At 41.6% G+C, this 22013-nt stretch overlaps 1 protein-coding gene across 1 annotated transcript in view; it reads right to left on the bottom strand.

The window, feature by feature from the left end:
* SLC6A1 (solute carrier family 6 member 1) overlaps positions 1 to 22013 on the bottom strand; it is a 117851-nt gene that overhangs the window by 58583 nt on the left and 37255 nt on the right. Inside the window, exons 2-4 of the mRNA XM_044300887.1 lie at positions 16044 to 16175; positions 11034 to 11134; positions 9164 to 9273 (exon numbers count right to left, since the gene is read on the bottom strand). Coding sequence (XP_044156822.1) covers positions 9164 to 9273; positions 11034 to 11134; positions 16044 to 16175 — 343 coding nt within the window. The remainder of the gene's footprint in view (positions 1 to 9163; positions 9274 to 11033; positions 11135 to 16043; positions 16176 to 22013) is intronic.

Here is a 22013-nt window from a genome sequence, read left to right as displayed (position 1 = left end):
AATAGTGATTTTAATAATAACCCGCCCCCTTAACAGTGACCTCCATAGAGCTCCCTTCCCTTAAAATGTGACCTCCACAACACCCTGCCCCCTTAACAGTGACCTCTACAGCACCCCGCCCCTTAAGACTGACCTCCATAGCAGACCGTCCCCTAACTGTGACCTCCACCGTTTTCCTGCCCTCTCATAGAGACCTCCACAGCGCCTGCCCCTTTAAGAGTGACTGCCACAGTACTCTGCTGCCTTAAAAGTAACCCCCACAGCAGCTGCCCTTTTAATAGCGACCTCCACAGACCGTCCCCTAACTGTGACATCCACTGTTTCCTGCCCCTTTAACAGTGACCTCCACAGAATCCTGCCCCTTTAACAGTAACCTCCACAATACCTCAGCCGCCCCCCTAACAAAGACATCCACAGCAGGGCATTATCGTTTATAATTTATAGTATATAAAACCCCAGAGAATTAGTATACACTTAAGGTCAGGTGAGTTACATCACCCCCTGCTACAACGTTTGCTAAATAACTCACACATAAGCTCGCTTCTACTAACAATGTCCTTTGTTGCCTATAGCAACCAATCAGAGCTTATATTAATGACCTGTAGCAAAGTAGAAGCTGAGCTGTGATTGGTTGCTATATGCAACCTGATGAATATGCAGGTTAACTGCCACAACAACCAACAGACAATGGCTCCTGGAGTTTGGCGGTTAGGTTACTAAGCATATTTTTTGGCAGGGGTGAAAATTTCCACTCAAAACATAGTCTATGACGTTCCCCGAGTTACAGGAGGCAGCTGTACAAAATGTTGTGATTGTAAATGCGACTGTGCGGATTCCTTTAACGGACATAAATACATGCATACACTTAGCTTTATATAAGAGACTAGCTGAAGGACCCGACTTTGCTTGGGTATATTTAATCAATTTCATTTAATGTTTGTGTGTCGTTAAAAGATATCAACACTATCCACTATAACAGTGACATCTACAGCACCCCGCCCCCTTCAGACTCCCTGTCCTCTGTCTGGCACAGGGCCTGGATGGACACAAGGATGTCCTTTTGAATAGCTCACTCTTAGTCAGCAGCACTGTGCTGTCTGAGTGTGAGCTGCAGGAAGAAAGTCACCCTCCCCCCCACCTCTGCAGCTGACCGAAGTTGATTTTTAACTTTTTCAATCCCTGTCAGCTAAGGAGTTGGCTGGGGCATTGCCTACCCAGATTAGTGAGTGGCTTAGCGGGACCTAGAAGTTGATTTTTAACTTCATTTTTTCAATCCGTGTCGGCTGAGAAGTGGTAGGGGGCGTGGCCTCATGGATCGGGGACATGTCCTTTTGAACAGCTCAGTCTAAGACAGCAGCAATGTTCTGTCTGAGTGTGAGCTGCAGGGAGGAAGTCACCCTCCCACCCGTGCAGCTGACAGAAGTAGATTTTTAACTTCATTTTTTCAATCCCTGTCGGCTGAGGAATGGGAGGTGGTGTGGCATAACCAAATTGGGGGCGTAGCTTAGCAGGACCTAGAAGTTGATTTTTAACTTCATTTTTTTAATCCCTGTCGGCTGAGTGGAATGGGGCCTGGCCTAAACAGATCGGGGGCATGTCATTTTGAACAGCTCACTCCAAGACAGCAACACTATGCTGTCTGAGTGTGAGCTGCAGGGAGAAAGTCACCTCCCAAGCCTGCAGCTGACAGAAGTTGATTTTTTACTTCATTTTTTCAATCTCTGTCAGCTGAGTAGTGGGAGGGGGTGTGGCCTAACCAGATCAGGGGTGTGCCCTTTTGAACAGCTCACTCCAAGACAGCAGCACAGTGCTGTCCGAGTGTGAGCTGCAGGGAGAAAGTCACCCTCCCTCCCACCCTTGCAGCTGACAGAAGTTGAATTTTATCTTCATTTTTTAGATCCCCGTCAGCTGAGGAGTAGGATTAGGCATGGCCTAACCGGATAATAGGCGTGGCTTAGTGCGACCTGGAGGTGGGGTTTTAAGTTCATCTTTTGAGGGTGGACACATTGTGGCAGGGGGTATGTCTGGGCTCCTTATTGCAAGAGTGACACTACTCTGGGCACCTTACTGGCTCATTTTCCTACCAAATAAACTGGATTTTCAGAGGATAAAAACATCTATTGCTGGAACAAAGGCACATCTTGAAATAAGGTACTAAGTGCTATTAGGCCATGGCTTTACTTCAATAGCGATTATCCTGGTGACAAATTTCCTTTAAAGCTCACCTACAGCAGTGAAGAAAAATGCCTAGTTTGTTATGGAAACCTGGAGTAAAACTGTGTATGTGGAGGCTAACGGCTTGTGAGCTTCTATTGGCTGATAAGGGTCATGTGACCAAGCTTCTATTGGCTAATGTATTTTTTTGGACTATCTCAGGAACAGTATGTCCTAGAGAGCTAAGACCTGGTCTAAAACCTTCCCGGACACCTGATGTACCTGTATGCCAAATTTCGTGATTGTAAATGCGACGGTGTGGATTCCTTTAGCGGACATACATACATACACAGACACATACACTCAGCTTTATATGTTAGATTGAAGATTTTGTTGTTTTATATTCTGTACATGATTTTTGGGGCTGCCACCTTGTCTCACACACTGTTAACAACATGTACAGATAGACTTTACAGCATCCCCATAGACAATAGACACGAAAGAACAGAGGCGACTCATTGACTTCAATGGGAGAGTTTTCTAGATATGCTAAGCGGCCAGTGCAGAGGTAATTGTTCAGGAATGAGGTGTAGTCAATTATTGTGACTGCTGGATAATGTGTTATATACAGTATATATTGGTCTTATATTTTATTGTAATCCTGTCTGTTATGATTATTAAATGACTTCTGAGTAGTGTTGATCACGAATATTCAAATTGCGAATTTTAATCGCGAATATCGGCACGTCGAGAATTCGCGAATATTTAGAATATCGCAAAATATATTCGTAATTGCGAATATTCGATTTTTTTTGAATACCAGTTCATGCGAATTTTTATGCGAAAATGTTGATGCGAATTTTCAATCAAGAAAGTAATGCCTGGAGATCACAAATTAGTGAATTCTCGAATATATGGCGAATATTCGTCCAAATATTCGCGAAATATCGCGAATTCGAATATTGCCCCTGCCGCTCATCACTACTTCTGAGTACTGATCTCTACAATACTGAAGTGTCAGTTTATTATTAATCAAAAACTCCAAGATCGTAAAAATTTTATTTTCTAAATGTAGACAATGACATAGAAAATGTAAAATAATCACCACAAATTCTTACACATTCCCTTTAAAAGTATAGAGGAAACATGATCACTCGGTGGTTCTCCTGTTGTCAATCACTTTTAATAGCAGCAATTTGTTTTACCATGGTATTAGGGGATTGGACATAATGTCATTACCTATATCCTATGGTACCTTTAATCATTATCAGACTGATGCGCCAGCTTTACCTGGTGCTATGATAAATTAATAGAGCCGCCTGATATGGAAAGTAAATGTAAGATTTCTGAAAAGTAATAGATCAGAAAACTATTTTACAGCCATCTTTACATTTCATTTTACTGGTCCCCGAGTGGCATGAATCATATGAACGGTGCTTTTAGATACTCTTTATGACAAAGCTGGCACTGGGCTAGTGATTAGTTAACTGTACTCAATTACAGCACTTCATTTGTCTGCTTGTTTTGACCTTCTTTTCACAAGATACTTTATATGAAACCTTGAAGCTATAAATTTAGTTTAATAAGGTGTCTTGCCGACTGCTTTGCCATCTCCACGAGTCATTTCCCATGTTTTTTTTTTTGCTTTTGAGATTCCTGTACAGACTAACATCAATTTAGCACAATGAAAATGTGTCTCTGCTCTTGAGTTCATTACATAGAACCTGTTAAAAGAGCATGTCTGTTGGCTGGCCTATGACACTCAATCAGATATTGACTACTCTAAATTAAATCTCTATATTTGGTAAAATTTGTGACTATGTAAGATAAATAATCATGTCGGCCATGGTTTTCCAACACATGAGAGTAGATAAAAAATGGGCCACGTTTTAGAGCTGTGCCAGTCCTCACTTATACTTTGGTATAAATGGTGGAAAACAACACTAGGTTGGATCTGGAGTTGTTTTTAGCCAACACCATATTCAACTACTCCTGTTTCCAAAGCAATTTGCTTTTCCCTAGTTATTTTGACAGCTGATATATGTCTAATAATATTCTGATCGCATTATATGCATTTTCTGTATATCCTCTAAGACTTTTCTTTAGTAAAGTTGATTAGTATTACATGATGCCTGCCATCTTCAAAAGATGGAAGTGAATAGAGACGAGCAAATCATTTCTAAAACTCAGAAAGTTGACCTTCATTTTTTAAAATTTGTATTTCAACAAACCAAAAATTTGTGAGTGAGTGAGAGAAAAAGAGATAGGAAGACAGGGCAAGATACTTTACTACATAATCAGAGCACTTTCGATTTTGGTAAAATTTACTGTATTTGGACTATTTGAATTGAATCGCATGGCAAATTTGACCGAATCAGACCCAAGCCAAGAAATTCACTCATCTCTACCAGTGACAGTTTCTTTGCCAAATCATAGATGGCTGGGCTATGGCTAACAAATGAATGGTCAGATTTTGTAGAGATGGAATTTATCCAAGGCAGATATAATTTTTAGATACATTCAATGTGTTGTCCAGTTTTCATACTACCTCTTAGGAAATTCAGAGTAATCAGGACCTTGCTGTTCAGGATCTTCTTGGCCAGTGCAGAGAATGGTTACATAAAAGGTATCTCCATCTGAAGGACCTATCTTGCATTACGAAGACAAATCATTGGTTTCAGTGGGCACTGTGTAATGCTTAATTTCACCTTTGTTGGTTTTGCAGGGCAACTGAGGGGGATTTATCAAACTGGTGTAAAGTAGAACTGGCTTAGTTGCCCATTGGAACCAATCAGATTCCACCTTTAATCTTCCAAAGAAACTGCAAAAAATGAAAGGTGGAGGCTGATTGGTTGCTATGGGCAACTAAGCCAGTTCTACTTTGCACCAGTTTGATAAATGACCCTATAAAGGCCTATTGCCAGGATTTTCTAAAGATAACAGCTAAGTGCCCAGAAGAGACACACTTTGCCCACTTTGTAATCAGTTTATTGTGAAGTAACCCTTCCAAATATTAGGGATTGTCAAAAAGCAGACAGCTCTTTTAAAAAGGAATATTTTATACTAAAAATTACCATGTTCAAACCAAGTTTTTATATTTTTCTATAAGCATCTTTTAGACTTTTCTACTATACCATGTAAGAAAAATGAAGAGAAAATCCTGAAAACTGTTTTCACACTGGACACTGAGCTTAGTTAAGCATTAGTTGGACATTTTTCATTTTCTATAGGCCAGAAAACAGGCAATGAACAATTTGCATTGTTTTTGTTGTGTACACTAAAGGATCAGTGATATGTTATCTTATAATCATCAGTGGGCAGGATTACAATTAGAGATAAGCAAAGTTTTGAAAAATTCTATTTGCAACTTCGTCGAAGTTACCAAGAAATTTGATTTGCTCTGAATACAGATACAGCCGAGATAAACTTGATGGTTAACGCATTAAGTAAAATATGGCACTAAAAGGTTAACTAACCCTTTCAAAGTATTTCAATGGCTTTTATCACAAGATGGCATGAGATAACACTGTGACATGTATTACCAGAGTTATCAGAATCAATTTTAGCTCAGCTACATCGTTAAATTCGTCACAAATGGCTATAGGTATGTTCAGGCCACTCTGCCTTAGTATACGGCCACACAGAGCTGCCTTTCATGTAATAACGAAGACCACACTGTACAGTCCATCTTCATTGTTAATGGCCGTGTGCCGCCTTTAATGCATCTTTAAAAAGGGGGTTTGCTGGTATGGGGTTTGGCTGGTTAGGTGGGGGCCCAATATGCATATTGTTGCTGTTCTTGTCTGCAACAGTAAATACAGACTATTAGTCAGCTCTAGCAGACCAACTTCTCCAACCCCAGCGCTCTCCTGCCCTACAGGTGGGAGCCCTTCTTATGCTATCTGCTTTTCCTCCTTTTCCACATCATCTAAGAATATGGCATCAGTAACATTCAGCTCTTCCTCTCTCTGCATCTTAGTGACTTTTCTAGGACATGGAGACTTTGAAGGATGATTTGGAAGAATTAAAGCCAGCCAAAGATGAGGATGGTCATCATTAAGACCAGTTGGCACGCTGGCAGTGGAATAATAAAGTCTTCCATCTTATTGGTCTTGAATTACATATCTTAACTTAGTTCTGATGTAGGAATAAGTAAATGCAGAAATTAGAGGTGGGACAAATCCAATTTTTTTCGAATCAAAATCCGAAAAGGTTCTTGAATATATTGAATCTTTCGAATCTCAAATCCTACGAATCCTCAGGCTGCTGTTATGCGGTGCTTGCTTAGGGAAAGTTCACGGGTAGGGAAAAAGCAGGCAGGAGCGTATATAGAAAGCATGGGGCCCCATAGCAAAACTCAGAATTGGGCCCTCCCCAATAAAAAGTACAATTATTAAAGCTGATTAGTGAGGGTGCGGGGTACATTAGGGGCTAAATAAAATGTTAGGCTGTGTTCACATGTTTTTGCAATCTGTTTTTACGTATATGTTGGGGGGGGGGGAAGGGATAAAGTGCTGCACCCAATGCTTTTCTATCCTGCAGAGTTGAGTAGAAAAAACGTATATGTTAACATATACATTTTTCTTTCAAACACTATGATGAAGGATGCCACTGTATGTATACATGAAACGGATGGAAAAAAAACAGGATATGAACTCGGCCTTACCCTTTAAGTTGTATTTATTTTATGATAGGCGTAAATCAGAGGAGAGCCTATAGGCTCAATTACTGCAGCAGAACTGTCCACATTGGTCAATGTGACCCCTGGGACAGATCTGCAGGTCCACAGCATTAGATCTCTGTCTCACAGCTCAACCTCTCCCTTTGTTATTAACAGGGAGCAGAACTGAGCAATTTTTGTCATGTCCCATCCTTCACTCAGAGGTAGTCTATCTGGAGCATCCAGCACATGCCACAGGTCCCATATGAAAGAATATATATGCACTACAGTGAGCAGAGCTGAGGCTGACCCTAACAGCTCTAAGTACAGTCACACTGCTGCAGCAAACAGCCCATCTTCCTGACAGCTCCTCTCACCTCAGCTCTATCATGCAGAGCGTTTCTGCTGCTGCTTCCTTCTTCCCTCTCACACAGCCTAGGAATAGTGAAGGCAGTGCTGGGGTTTAACAAGCAAAAAGAAGGGCAGGAAGACCCAGAGGAGGGTCAGCATGTGGGACATCACTGCTGATAAAAGTAAATGCAGGGCTGGTACTTTACCGTGCTGCTAGCTGTGGGAGCAAACTTCCACCAAAGACATCACAGAGGAGTGGGCACACCAGGCACTGAGCTGCTACCTGATTGCAGGAAGTGGTTGCTCACTCTCCCTCCTGCTGTTGTCAGCGCACCACTAGCACTGCGCATAATGCCAAATGAAAATGTAAATATGTAATGGCACTAGGGCGCTTGGGGTGGCAATGGGCCCCTCACTGACACTGGGCCTGGGGCTGCCGACCCAAACGCCCCATTGCCGGTATTTATCTCTCTACTGTTACTAATGCAGCGTATATTCAAGTATAACCTTAGTTCATGTATAACCCTAACCTCACGGGCCCCATACCCAGTGCGTGGTCTGCCTATATTGATGGTAGGCCACTGATAGCAGGCATCTCGGGAGGCGTGGGGACGTGACATTGCGACAGCATTCGTAGTATTCGAATTTCGTAAATTACGTCGGGATTCGAGTCCACGAATCTAGCAAAATTCAAGGGATTCGTGGACCTCTAGTAGAAATAAATAAATAAAACTGATGCAGTATAAGTCTCCCTGCACTATCATTGCAGTCTCCCTCTCCAATATTCTTCTATTAATTTTTAGCAACACTGTCTCTAGTGCATGAGCCCTTGCCATGTCTCTCCCTATGTTCAGCTCACAGGACAATGGCAGAGACCATGCTGGATGAGGCTTTTATAGGGCTGTGAAGTCACAGGGGATGGCTATATTTGGATTGCCTGGCTGCACTGCATTATGGGTGACCTTGTATTTCGGGGCTTCTTACTTTCACTTTGTAACATGTGCAGCCGCCATTTAAAAAAAAACTGATTCATTACTATGAAGCGCAAGGAAATTCGGATTTATTGCAAATCAAAGTTTTCGTACACTTCAGACCGAATTCCGCTTCGAATGCTTGACTTTGTTCAACACTAATTACAACCAAAGGTAACACCTTTATTAAGAAGCTACAGACAAGTGACAAGACCGCACTATCAATATTAGGTGACAGAGACAGCTCAGCTACTGACTATCCTTACCTTCTCTGCATGTTGACCAATGGACCTATTACAGAGCGTGCCCATAGCAATCTCTCATAGAAATCAATGAGGCATATTTTTGTTGGCTTGCTTTAAATGTCCATATGCCTACTGTAAACCAATGCAACAACACTCACAGCAACACAGTCAATACTCTGCCCCCATAATCATGCAATAAAGTAGAATGAAAAATATGCAAGCAGATCATAAAGCTGATTTAAAATTAGTAATAAAAACAATGTGATACAATCCTTTTGCTATTGAGGTAAAAGCTACATTGAAATTAAAAATCATTACAAATGCATAAAACACGTGAAAAAAATTCATGCTTTGTTTTACTGTAGCTAATTTCATGTTTCATTTCTTGCTCTCTCTTGTAATATCCAACCCAATAAAATTGCACATGTTGAGCAATGAATTATGTGACAATTTCTTTATAGAATATTAGTAAATACCATAAATAACATTGTGTATTTGCCTATAGCAACCAGTTATTAAGTCTATCCGATCTCGTGTGAGAGAGAGAGCGAGTGTCTAACTGCTTGTTCTATGTCACAGCACAATTATACTTTTCACCCTGTTATTAGAGGGGCCTGATGCTGAAGGCTATAATTACTCTCGATGGAAATCTGTTTTGCTGATGATCTATTAAAGGTACATTTATGTGTAAGCCCACTATTATGTAAAAGGTGCTGCAGTTGTATCGTCAGGCTATAAAAGTGGTAGATATGCCCTCATGTAGTTAAAAAAGACACACTTACTCCCAAAACTCGGTCACAGCGCTGGTCATATTTGTTGTGTTGACCATAGAATAATTGGAGAAGCAGCGCTCCGTATTCCAATAATTATCACAATGTTTCCAAGGTAAAGACTATAGGATTAAAATGCAAATAAAATAGTTTAGTGTTTTATGCTTTTATTTTCCTTAAAATTTTTGTATTACAAAGTCTGCCATTCATTTTTACGTACAGGTATAATTTTTATATAGATTATGCAGCATATGGTGGCACACTGAGTGCATGTGGGTTAATATTATGGGTCCAAAGGGACTCCATGTGCCTCTGTATAGTGCCTTTGTGAGGCACCATAGTCTTATAAGAAACAATGCTTATAAACAAGAATACCATTCATAATATGAGCTTCCAACAAACTTGTCAATCACTGTGCGGGTGCACTGAAGCAAGACACACAGGATTTCTTTACAAGTTAACAAATCCTAGAAATATGTACATACAATCTGTATGTGTGAGCGTGTCTCTCTGATATCATATAACATAGTATAGGAGACCTGACAGAGCCACTTTAAAGGGTGTCTGTCTCCATTAACAAGACTATGAAACCAGGTACCATCCTAATAGGGCTGCCTGAGCTAATTACATTGATACCTGTTTTACCCTGATCCTTTCTGGCATTCCAGAGATACAGGGCAGTTGATTGACAGGGCCAGACATCCTATTCGTAATCTTGCTCGGCCTTGCAAAGGAATTGGTGGGGGAAGTGGCTGAATCAGAATAAAATGGGTATGGGTGAAACCAGCTCAGTCAGCCCTATCAGCTCTGTGTTTGTTTAATACTGTTATTCGGTGACAGATTCCCTTCAAAGAGGTTGGTCCATCTCAGACATTGATGGCATTTTGCGAGGATATGCTATCAACATCAACTAGGTGTGGATCCCACTTCTGGGTCCCGCTCCCATCTCCAGAACAGAGCTCTCAAAGTGAAACGAGAGAAGCAACACATACTTGGCCACCCTCCATTCTTCTTCACTTTGAGGGTCTGTTCTGGAGATAGGAGCAGGTCCTTGGGGTCCTAGCAATATGATATCAATAAGTGAGATGGGCCAGACATTATAGAGTACACGACAATCTCTTTCAAACAAAATTAAAACCAGCCCTGTACCTCACATGGATCCAGAGATGTCCCCATTCATTGCTCTGCTAGATTTATGTCAAGCTAGCAGCTCAAAATAAGTGTCCATTCTGCTGCAGCTCTCCCCCTATCACAGCTCCGGAGGCATGAAGGATGAAATTGAGCATGTGCGGCCATCTCAGTGGGCCAGATAAAGAAATAAGTAAAAAAAACTGCTGGTAGCGCTACACAGATATATTGTATTGAATTAAGGTGACCAGACACATAAGAATAAAGTAAGCCAGAATGGGAGATTTCAACCAATCCGGCCGACTGTCGTTTGAAAAACGAGAGCAAACGAGCATTGCGTTTTGCCGTCCTGGAAAACTTTGGCCGTTCATCGGCTGAAACTGCATGTTAATGGCATGATTGGCTGAATTCAGACGATTACTTGACATTGCGCTCAAGCACCAAGGAGTCTGTTTTTATAAAAAAAATTTACTCCCTGGTCTGGCAGTTTAGTTGGTGGGATCATTCGTACAAGCGATCCCATGGACGATGGCCGCGCCCACAGTGTGGCCGATCATTATCTCAAAAGCTTAACTCAGAGCTTAACAAGAAGCTGTAGAATATTTTTCATGGGACATCACATACAGTATAGTAAATCCAGTACTGCATTTTTAGATTTTAAAAATGGTTAGAGAATACAGAATATTTTGGATATGTGAGCTATAGCTAGCATGCAAGAGGATATATTGAACATTTAGTGTATAGAAATACTTACAGTAGTGAATGAGTTATATAGATAATATATAGCCCAGGATATAATAACGATGTAGTAAATATTTAACCAGAAAGATAGAACGGCAGCAGCAAGTCCGACACCTGTAGGAAAACAGTTCAATTACAGATATGTGTGCAATAACTTATCCACTATGTACTATGCTATAACTGGAATATTACAATCAGTTGCAAAAAGAATGGGCATAATCACCCACATAAAATAAATATTCTTCTAATAAATTAAAGGTGCTGTACACGATTAGAAGAAAACGGTTGCTTTCTTCCACAAACAGCACTCCATGGGTTGTGTTTCACAGCTCAGCTACACTTAAAAGACTTTACCTGGGCGGCAGATATTCAAGATATCCTTAGTTTAGGTCATCAATATCAGATCTGTTAGAGTGGAAGCAGAAGGCTCCGTGCACTGAGTAGTGGCCGTGCTGAGGTACAGCTGAGGTGAGCTATAGTACACAGGTGCCGAAAACTACACAGTGAACATGGGCCTATGCTTCTGCTCTAACACTGCATAGTTTCCAGTACCACAACTGGGTGTCGGGCCATATTATACTAAATATTCCATAGTTTTAGGGTGAAAAACACATTAAAAACAAATAGCAAAAACATAATGCAAAGTTCCTTAGCTCAGTAGCCCTCTATTTATTTATGATAATTGACATTGGGATCCATTTCTGTTATTACACTTTCAAAACTTAAGCTACCCACAAAATATAACTGTTTTGACTGTTTTTAACAACTATCAAATGCACAACATTTAAAGCCTATGAACATATTTGGGGTCAATCTTTTTATCACTGCATTCTACTCATTTTGGGCTAAAAATAATCTTTCATTGAGTTGTTATTAAAACATTTTAACAGTTTTTAGTCTGCACTGCAGCTTTCCCTTTCAGTGTATGTGCAAGCTATTGCTTCTCCCCTTCTTAGTAAATCCATCAGAGAACATTTCTGACAGCTTGATCCGTAGCCATTATCAGTGTCGAACACGAATATTCGAATTGCGAATTTCAATCGCGAATAGCGGCATTTTGAGAATTCGCGAATATTTAGAATATCGCTAAATATATTCGTAATCTAATTTTCGCAATCAAGAAAATAATGCCTGGAGATCACGAATTTGCGAATTCTCGAATATATGGCGAATATTCGGCCAAATATTTGCGAAATATCGCAAATTCGAATATTGCCCCTGCCGCTCATCACTAGTCCTTATCTCTTAAATTCTGGCAATTCATAAAGTTATTAAAGCTAAATGTAAAGCATGGCTTTAATTGGTCTTTCCCCTTTCATTCTGAACAAATGTAAATTGTTAGAGATGTCTAACACCATGCCGCAGTTCTGCAGTATGAGGTAACAGTACATGCGTACTAATATTTAGGTAGGGTTAGGAGCGGCCAGGAGACTTGAAAACATTTAGCTTTGTAACAGAGAGGGCAGCTCCATTGAAGACATCATCAGAGTAAGATGTCTTGCTACCATCAGCTCTCTTTATATCCTAAGGGGGATCTGCCATGTTGGGCGCTGGTCGAAGTGGAGCTAGCCCATCTGTTTGCAGACTTTCGGTGACTGATATTTATCTTTGTATATCTTTGTGTATATATATTTTATCATAGTTTAGTAAACTCTATTTGCACCTAAGTCGTCTTAACATCCCAAACTTCAGATCCCATGATAATATACAAAATTCTTATCAAACTTCTTAAAATTAGTTATATTCAGTGCTTATGAGCTGTTAAGAATGTGCTGATGGCTGCAGATTGAGCCTTCAGAGCAGCTCTATGATGGATTCACTGAGAATGGTAGGCAATAGTCTGCAGATACACTAAAAGCTGTTGAGGAAAAAACTGGAGAAAATTGTTAATAGAGACCGATTGAAAAAAATTATATTCTTACCCTAAAATGAATATAATAGAATGCTAAAATACAAAAAAAAAAAATGCAGACCAAGGTGTCCATAGCCTTTCATTATGTTAGAATTTAGATTGATCCCTTGTTCCCTCTGGAAATAAGTGGTGCCAGAAGTGTATCTTCTTATTTAAAAAGTATGGAAATGTGTTTGATCACTGCAATAATGCCTTTGGAAATGTTAGGAGATTTAAATTTAAAGGGGGAAATTTGCCCAACATTTGGTGGTCAATAACATGTTTGATGGGTTGACTCATTTTGCTAGCTATGCAAGACCCCCTCTCTGTTATGGCTGAGATAAAGAAGTAATGAAGTCAGACTGCCCACTACTTTAAAGGGCATCTGTCAGCAGATTTGTACCTATGATAGTGGCTGACCTGTTACATGTGCAGTTGGCAGCTGAAGCCACCTATGTTTGTCCCATGTTCATATGTGCCTGCATTGTACATTGTTTTAATATAAGCAAGTGATCCTCTAGGAGCAATGGAGGCGTTTCCATTAGACCTAAAGGCTCAGCTCTTTCTGCAACTGTCAAGCTCTCCACTTTGATTGATAGGGCCATACATGGTGACGTTTTCACTCCCTTAGTTTGTCAAACAAATTGCAGAGGATGCAGCAGTTACAGAGAGAAAAGAGCCTCTAAAAGCAATGGGAGAGTTGCCATGAGACCACCATTTGCATATATTAAGACCTAATTTTCTCAGCAATGCGGGCACTTATGAACACGGGACCAACACAGATGCCTTCAGCTGCCAAGCGCACATTCAACAGGTCAGCCAGTTTCCTAGGTACAAATCTGCTGACAGATGCCCTCTATTGGCAAGTCAGAAGATCAGTTTTGGATGAATATCCCCTTTTAAAAATACCATGATTTGTTGTGTTACATTTTATACCAGACTGGGCTTTTCAAGAGTTTCTTTTTATCTTACAGTGTAATGTAAAAATAATGTGAGCCTAGAAATTGTTGTTAAAATCCAATTACTCTAATAGGGCTCTATAGCTAGTAAAACATATTTTAGCAGCATAGGGACTGGCACCATAGAATGACAAGGTGTTATACAATTGTGCATAGAGTAGAATATAAATAAAAAATGGCAAGATCGCTATGATAGATATGCCACCACGAAGCACTCAGATATTTTGCTCAGTCTATAGACTTTGAGAGGGCTCATCATTGAACTGACAGAAACAGGATGGTCATTCTGAAAAGGTGTTATATGAGGGCATACACACACATCAACAGGGTCCAGGCAGCCCAGACAGTCCACCAGTAGAGAGGATCATTTGATCACACTGCCTCAACTAATGGTGTGATGATCTTGGGAGCTATCACATAAGACAGTATTTCACCTCTTGTAGTAATACGTGGGAACCTAACAGCTCAGTTATATGTCCATCAGATTGCAACATGGTGAATCCATGTTGAATGCAGCTTTGGCAACCTAGGAGTGTGCAGGATCAACAGGCCCAATTGCAACATCTGTGGGCAAATGTGCTGCAGGATTCCATATGGAATCTGTATTCCTCCATAACCAACTGTATCTCATCTTGTATCCAGGCTAGAGTCAACCCAACAGGGTCCTAAAGCCTCTAGTACTAGAGCTTTAAATTGTATAACTTTCCCCAATAAAGTTATCCTTTCTTTTTAATATTGTAATCACTTACATATATCATCATAACTAGAGATGAGCGAATTTCCATTTATTAAATTCGTTCACACTTTGTCTGTTGGTTAAAGGTGAGTTGCGTTATGGATTCCGTTACCACGGACCAATTTTAGGACTCCCCTGCATAACGGAAAAGGGACGACTCCGTTTTGCAGCCAATAGACTTCTATTATGACGGAATGAATAACGGAATGCCTTTATGCCGGCTTCTGTTATGCATTCCGTCATAGAATTGTGTTATGGTCCATGGTAACGCAATTCACCTTTAACTAACAAGCAAAGTGTGAATGAATTTCAAAGTATGAAATTCGCTGATCTCTAATCATAACGTTCACACATATAAAATTTCATACCATGACAACTCCTGCTTGGTGCGTTATGTTTATATATATATGTTATGGTGATGTGAACGCTAAAGTGAATAAGAATCCCAGAAGAGGGGTATATCTCACCCAGGTTCCTCAACTGGGTGAGATAAGTAAAGTTCCAGAGTGTTGCTAGCTTCAGCAAGGCATAGTTGCTGGAGCTATTTTGTTTAGTATTTAAGGGCTGGATTTTACTTGGATTGGGAGGTTGGTAGAGGGAGCTGTCAATCCACCCCTCCCATTCCAGGGCAGGTTTTCCCTAGCATGAGGGATCCCCAGGTGTAATTAACTGGGATCATTACTGGGGAGTAAAAGCCCATCCCAGAATGTCAGTCGGGGGCGTGGTTGCAAACAGAGGCCAGGTGAGACTCTGGGTGTGGGGTTCCAGTCGGGCTAGGCTGAGAAACCACGAGGCTGGGTCATAGCCTGGACTGACCGTGTTACAGCCTGGGGGGCTGGTATATGCTTGGCTCAGAAAGCCGGACCTGACACTGTGTCTGAACAGCACTCTATAGGTGAGTCAGGGATTCTACCATATGTTTAGTTAGAGGCCAGCCGGGCAGGTGTTTGTTTTGTATTATGTTTGTTTTGCTAAGGTGCCAAATAAAAGTGATGTTTGGACCTTAAACTTGGTGTATGGCGAAGATACTTGTGTGAATTACCCCCGGAGAAGAGCTAATCCCCCACAATATATATATACATATATATATATATATATATATATATATATATATATGAGTATGTGTGTTACTATTATGTTCAGTGTTCCAAGAAGTCCCTAGACAAATAACCACAAATCATTTTGATGATGGTTTGACAATAACTATTATGATAATATAGTATCTATAATGATAGAAATGTTTCCTTCCCTACCTCTCGTCTTTGCATGAAGTATCAAGAGAAGTCACACAAGCTGACCAACTTTTAATATAAAACACTTTTTGCCATAATCCTTTGGTTAGCTTGTGCCATTCACTTTGTGATACCTCAAGCCAAAAGGAAAGGTAAGGATAGACAAGTCATATGGATTATGAAATACTTATAATTTAACACATACCTTTAAACATTGGTGCAAGCCTCCAAACTCCAAGACCTCCAATTGACATGTATTGCCCCAAAGCACACTCCAAGAGAAAAAGTGGCATCCCCGCAAAAATGAGGGTTAAGAAATATGGGATAAGAAATGCACCTAGAAGAAAAGTAAAATTCAGTAGATTAAAAATAAATACATATTATTGTAATTAAATACATCTTTTTACCAATTATAGCCAGCTAATGATACATGTTCTTTTTATTTTGTTTTTATTTTCTGAATAAAGCAGCTCTTTACAGCAATTAAAACATGCTGTACTGCAGCCATATGGACCAAAGACACAATAGACATTAGATGTTCAATGACATTTATCGGAGAGTTTTCTATGGATGCTCAGTAATTTGTGATCTGCTTCTCAGAAACAAGGATTTCGGTGACAGCACCAATGATACTTTTAGTCATTGGGTGATCAGTGACACCTTTATATAAGGCATTAATCAGGAATGAGCATTTACAGAAATGCTCCTTCCTGATAACTGTCCTGACCATTGTAAAGGGACCTTTACATTTAAGACTTAGAGAGAATTTGTCGGCTGGGTCAACCAGGTTAAGTCAGTATAATGCCTGGTAAAGCTGATCCTGCTAATAAACCTGTTAATGACCGCTGAAATGCTTTTTTACAACAAATATTGCAGGGCCTTATTCCAGGCCATTGCCTTTTCATGACTTCAAATTCTAAGCACTGTGCCAGTCTCCTATGCATTGAAGAGTAGGAGGTCTGCCATAGTCAATAGTGATCACGGCATCTAAGTGGTTTCAGTGGGAGAGTGCTGCCTTTGTCACCTATTGCCACCAGAGAAATAGCAATCCCAGGGCCTGAAGTATTTATCGGGCACCCAGGGGTCCAATGAAGGGCCTCAAGTCTGTCCTCTCCTTAATAGGTTGTGCCAGAGTTTCTAATAACAGCATAGTCAACTGTACTACACAAATCCCCTTGTGGGACTAATAGGTGATAAAATAAAAAAATGAAGTTTTATTTAAAAGAATCTTTAATTTAAAAACCCACAAACCCTTTTCCATGGCAAAAAGTTTTTCAAATGGAAAAATAAAATCCCCTACAATATTTTTTTATTGCTGCATTCTTAACAACCTAAACTATTCAACTATTATGTAATTCATCCCACACTGTGAATGCTAGAGAAAAAAAAAAGTAAACATTTCTGGTTTTTGCTTAGCTGCCACCGAAAAGACAAAATAAAAAACAATCAAAATGTTGTATGAACCAATATGAGAAATGATACCAATGAAAACTACAAGTCATCCTGCAAGAATCAAGCCCTCACTCTGGCTGTGTGGCACTTGGGATGCAGCCATGCATTTTTTTAATGGTTTTATTTGTACAAAAGTAGTAACACGTAAAAAAAACTATAAGTATCATTTGTTAAGACCAGGGTTTTAGACGTCTTAATTAGAGATGAGCAAATCGAAGCTGACAAAGTGGAATTCGATCTGAATTTCAGGAAAAATTTGATTCGCACCAAATCCGAATTTCCTCACGCTGCTGCACATGTTAGGACATGAAGAAAAGAATGAAGGAATGAGGGATCACCCACAATGCCATGCATGCAGTCAATCAGCAGCTAGCAAGCCCTGTGATGTCACAGCCCTATAAATAGCTTTAGCCATCTTGGATTCAGCCATTTTCCAGTGTACGTAGTGCAGGGAGAGATGTTAGCAGGCGCTAGGGAAAGTGCTAGGAAAGACTTGAAAACTTTTATTGTAACGGTCACGTCCACACACACACAGGGGGAAGGATAGTGACCACTGTGCTCCACCCTCACCCCTGACCCTGCCTACTTGCCTCATGAGTCCTGATGACAGGGGACAACTGTATGACAGTCCCTTACTTAGGATATGTGAACGGACCGGGTCAGAACCAAGAGAGCTACGTAGTACAAAGGGTTAAGCAAAGAATGGTCATGAGAAGCCGGGGTGAAATACCAGGAGAGTCGAGAAGTACCAGAGGAGTCCGCAAAGAGTAGTCAGGTGGGAGCCGAGGTCACAATACCAGGAGAGATGCGCAGTACAGGAGGAGCAGGCAAAGGATCGTCAGGGAACAGGATCAGGTGAGTATTCAGTAGTCCAACAAATAGCCAGGAACCTAGAATTAACAGGCAACCTGTGGCCAGCAGGCTGCCTGTATTTATAGTGGGGTCTGATGGTCATGTGACGTGGCCAGCGTCACATGACCGACAGACAGACAAGTGTAGGGAAAGGATAGGGAGGAATTATTTCCACAGTATTGAGGCAGAAAATGGTCCAATAGGGGTGTTTACAGCCTGGGTAATAGGAACAATCCTATTACACCTTGCTGCACTGACTGCGGATCCAAATTGCCATTTTACTACTGCCTTCAGGTTTGCAATAGATGATACCTCTGTAATTCCAGCAAACCTTTCTTGTTATTGGGGTACAAGTGCTGTGTGGTACAACCATTAACAGAGTGTATTACTAGGAAATATTTCTACATCTTATTAGCCCTTGTGCTTTGCAGTTATATGTTCTAAAGTATTTTTTTTAGCAGTGTATCAGTGGAAAAAAGGGCTTATTAGCTGTTCAATGGTGCAGTTATATGTTTTAAAATCTTTTTTGAGGTGTATTAGTGGGGAAAAATAAGTCTTTTTAGCAGTTGTGTGGCGAAGAGAGAAAATGACAGCCTTTTTTTGCGTGTATTAGTAGAAAACAAAAAGTATTATTTGCCATTCAGCGGTGTAGTTATATATTCTAAAGCCTTTCTTGGGCCTTATCAGCCGTTGTGTGGTGAAGTGAGAAAATGACAGCCTTTTTTGGGGTGTATTAGTGGAAAAAAAGGGCTTATAAGTTAGTAGCCATTGTTTGGTGAAGTGAGAAAAATTGCTGCCTTTTTTGGCGTGTATTAGTGGAAAACAAAAAGTATTATTTGCCGTTCAGTGGTGCAGTTATATGTTCTAAAGCCTTTTTTGGGGTGTATTAGTTAAAAAAAAAAAGGCTTAATAGCCGTTCAGGGGTGCAGTTTTTTTGGGGATGTATAAGGCTACTTTCACACTAGCGTTCGGGGCTCCGCTTCTGAGTTCCGTTTGAAGGCTCTCACAAGCGGCCCCGAACGCATCCGTACTGCCCTAATGCATTCTGAGTGGATGCGGATCCGCTCAGACTGCATCAGTCTGGCACCGTTTGTCCTCTGCTCCGCTCAGCAGGCGGACACCCGAACGCTGCTTGCAGCGTTCGGGTGTCTGCCTGGCCGTGCGGAGGCAAACGGATCCGTCCAGACTTACAATGTAAGTGAATGGGGACGGATCCGTTTGAAGTTGACACAATATGGCTCAATTTCAAAAGGATCCGTCCCCCATTGACTTTCAATGTAAAGTCTGGACGGATCCGTCTGAGCAACTTTCACACTTAGAATTTTTCTAAACTATAATGCAGACGGATCCGTTCTGAACGGATCCCATCGTCTGCATTATAGGAGCGGATCCGTCTGTGCAGACACCAGACGGATCCGCTCTGAACGCAAGTGTGAAAGTAGCCTTAGTTTAAAAAAAATGGTCTTATTAGCAGTTGTGTGGTGAAGTGAAAAAAATGACAGCCATTTTTGGCGTGTATTAGTGGAAAACAAAAAGTATTATTTGCCAATCAGCTGTGCAGTCATATGTTCTAAAGCCTTTTTTGGGGTGTATCAGTGGCAAAAAAAAGGCTTATTAGTAGAGTTGAGCGGACACCTGGAAGTTCGGGTTTGGCCAAACTTGACCCCGAACCCCATTGAAGTCAATGAGGACCCAAACTTTGGAGCACTAGGGAAATTACTTAAAATAACATAAAATACATAAAAATTAAAAATAATAATCTTGATCTAGGAGGATGAGGTCCATATGGAGTAGGACAGGGGTAGGCAACCTCCGGCACTCCAGCTGTTGTGAAACTACAACTCCCAACATGCCTACTTGCTCATTTCTTCTTAGAACTCCCATATAAATGAATGGAGCATGCTGGGAATCGTAGTTTCACAACAGCTGGAGTGCCGAAGGTTGCTGATCCCTGGAGTAGGAGGTTGAGGAGGTGGTGGATGTGGCGGTGTAGGTGGAAGCAGCAATGAAGGAGAAGGAGGTAGCGAACACTGGTTTTTGTTTTTTTATTTTATTTAAATAAAAAAAATTGTTTAAATTTGGGTAGACACCAAAACATTGGGAAATATAAAAAAATAAAACAAAGAAAAAGTGCGCTGGAGTACAACAATGGCTGGGTGAGGCCAGTATACATGTCTATTCTGCACAAGGTACAGACAAGTCCTGTGGGATCACTGCCTGGTTCATTTTAATGAACGTGAGCTTGTCCACATTGGCTGTGGACAGGCGGCTGTGCATGTCTGTGATAACCCCCTCCTGCCGTGCTAAACAAACGTTCAGACAATACACTGGCAGCAGGGCAGGCTAGCACCTCCAAGGCGTAAAGGGCAAGCTCAGGCCATGTGCCCAATTTGGCGACCCAGAAGTTGAAGGGGGCAGACCCATCAGTCAGTACGTGTAGGCGTGTGCACACATACTGCTCCACCGTTGCTGAAATGCTGCCTCCTGCTAAGATGTTCCATATCAGCTGGTGGTGCTGGTTGTTGTGGCGTGCTGACAAAACTTTTCCACATTTCGGACATGCTAACTCTGCCTTCTGAGGGGCTGGCAGTGGCCCAGCTGCATTGGTGACCTCTTCCTCCTCCTCAGCCTTCGCCTTGTGCTTCCACTGAACCCCCGCTGTCAGGTGGGAATGCCATCAGCAGCGCATCGACCAGCGTGCGCTCTAGTTCCCTGTCAGCAATGCAGAGCAGAGGTTTTTCACCGGCAAAAATGGGTTAATGTCAACCATCAATGTAACAGACGAATTTTAAAAATTTAGGTCCCTGTCACCTATGCAGAGCAGGTGTTTATTCATGGCAAAACTGAGTTCATGTCACACCAGTGCACCAATGCCCAACCACTTATGTTTCAGGATGAGTACATGGGAGGACCACCGCAGCACGTCTTTGATGATGACGAAACACAGGTGCCAACTACTGTGGCTTTCTGCAGTGTGCAGACCGACAAGGAGGGCAGGGGTGAAGACTGGGTGTAAGATGGAATCAAGGTCATGCGAGTGACCTGTGTAGTTCGGAGGAAGAGGCGGTGGTCGCACAGAGCCACCAGCACAGCAGAAGAAGGAGCAGGGTGGAAAAGCGGAGCGGCCATCCCCTAGACAGTACGCCTGCTACTGCCCACCGCAGCAAGTGACCGAGCACACCAAAGCCAGCTCCAATTAGTTCCCTGGCTATGCAGTTCTTAAGACAATGTGCTGACGACAGGACACAAGTGATTTGCACGCTGTGCAATCAGAGCTTGAAGCCAGGCATAAACGTTCTCAACCTGAGCACAACCTGCATGACCAGGCATCTAAGTGCAAAGCTCGAGCTGCAGTGGAGTAGACACCTCAAAAACAAAGAAAGGTCTCTGGTTCCACCTGCTTCCTCTTCTGCTGTAGTCTCGGCCTCTTCATCCCCCTCTGGAGTGACAGTGGCACCTGCCACCCCACAAACAGAGGATCTGCCAGCAACGCCACCACCTTGGTCACCAAGCATCTCTACATTGGCCCATGTAAGCATTCAGCTGTCTATCTCACAAACACTGGAGCGAAAGAGGAAGTACCACCCTACCCACCTGCGATCCCTGGCCCTGAATGCCAGCATTTCAAAATTACTGGCATTTGAAATGCTGTTATTCCATCTGGTGGAGACGGAGAATTTTTAAAAGCCTTATGGCGGTGGCTGTCCCACAGTACGTCCTGCCCAGCCACCACTACTTTTCCAGGCGAGCCATCCCTTTCCTGCACAACCAAGTGGTGGACAAAATCAGGTGTGCACTGCGCAATGCCATCTGTGGCAAGGTCCACCTAACTACGTATACGTGGACCAGTAAGCATGGTCAGGGACGTTAT

The sequence above is a fragment of the Bufo gargarizans genome, chromosome 7 (assembly GCF_014858855.1).
Source record: "Bufo gargarizans isolate SCDJY-AF-19 chromosome 7, ASM1485885v1, whole genome shotgun sequence".
Taxonomy (NCBI): domain Eukaryota; kingdom Metazoa; phylum Chordata; class Amphibia; order Anura; family Bufonidae; genus Bufo; species Bufo gargarizans.
This window is presented reverse-complemented; position numbering and strand designations above follow the sequence as displayed.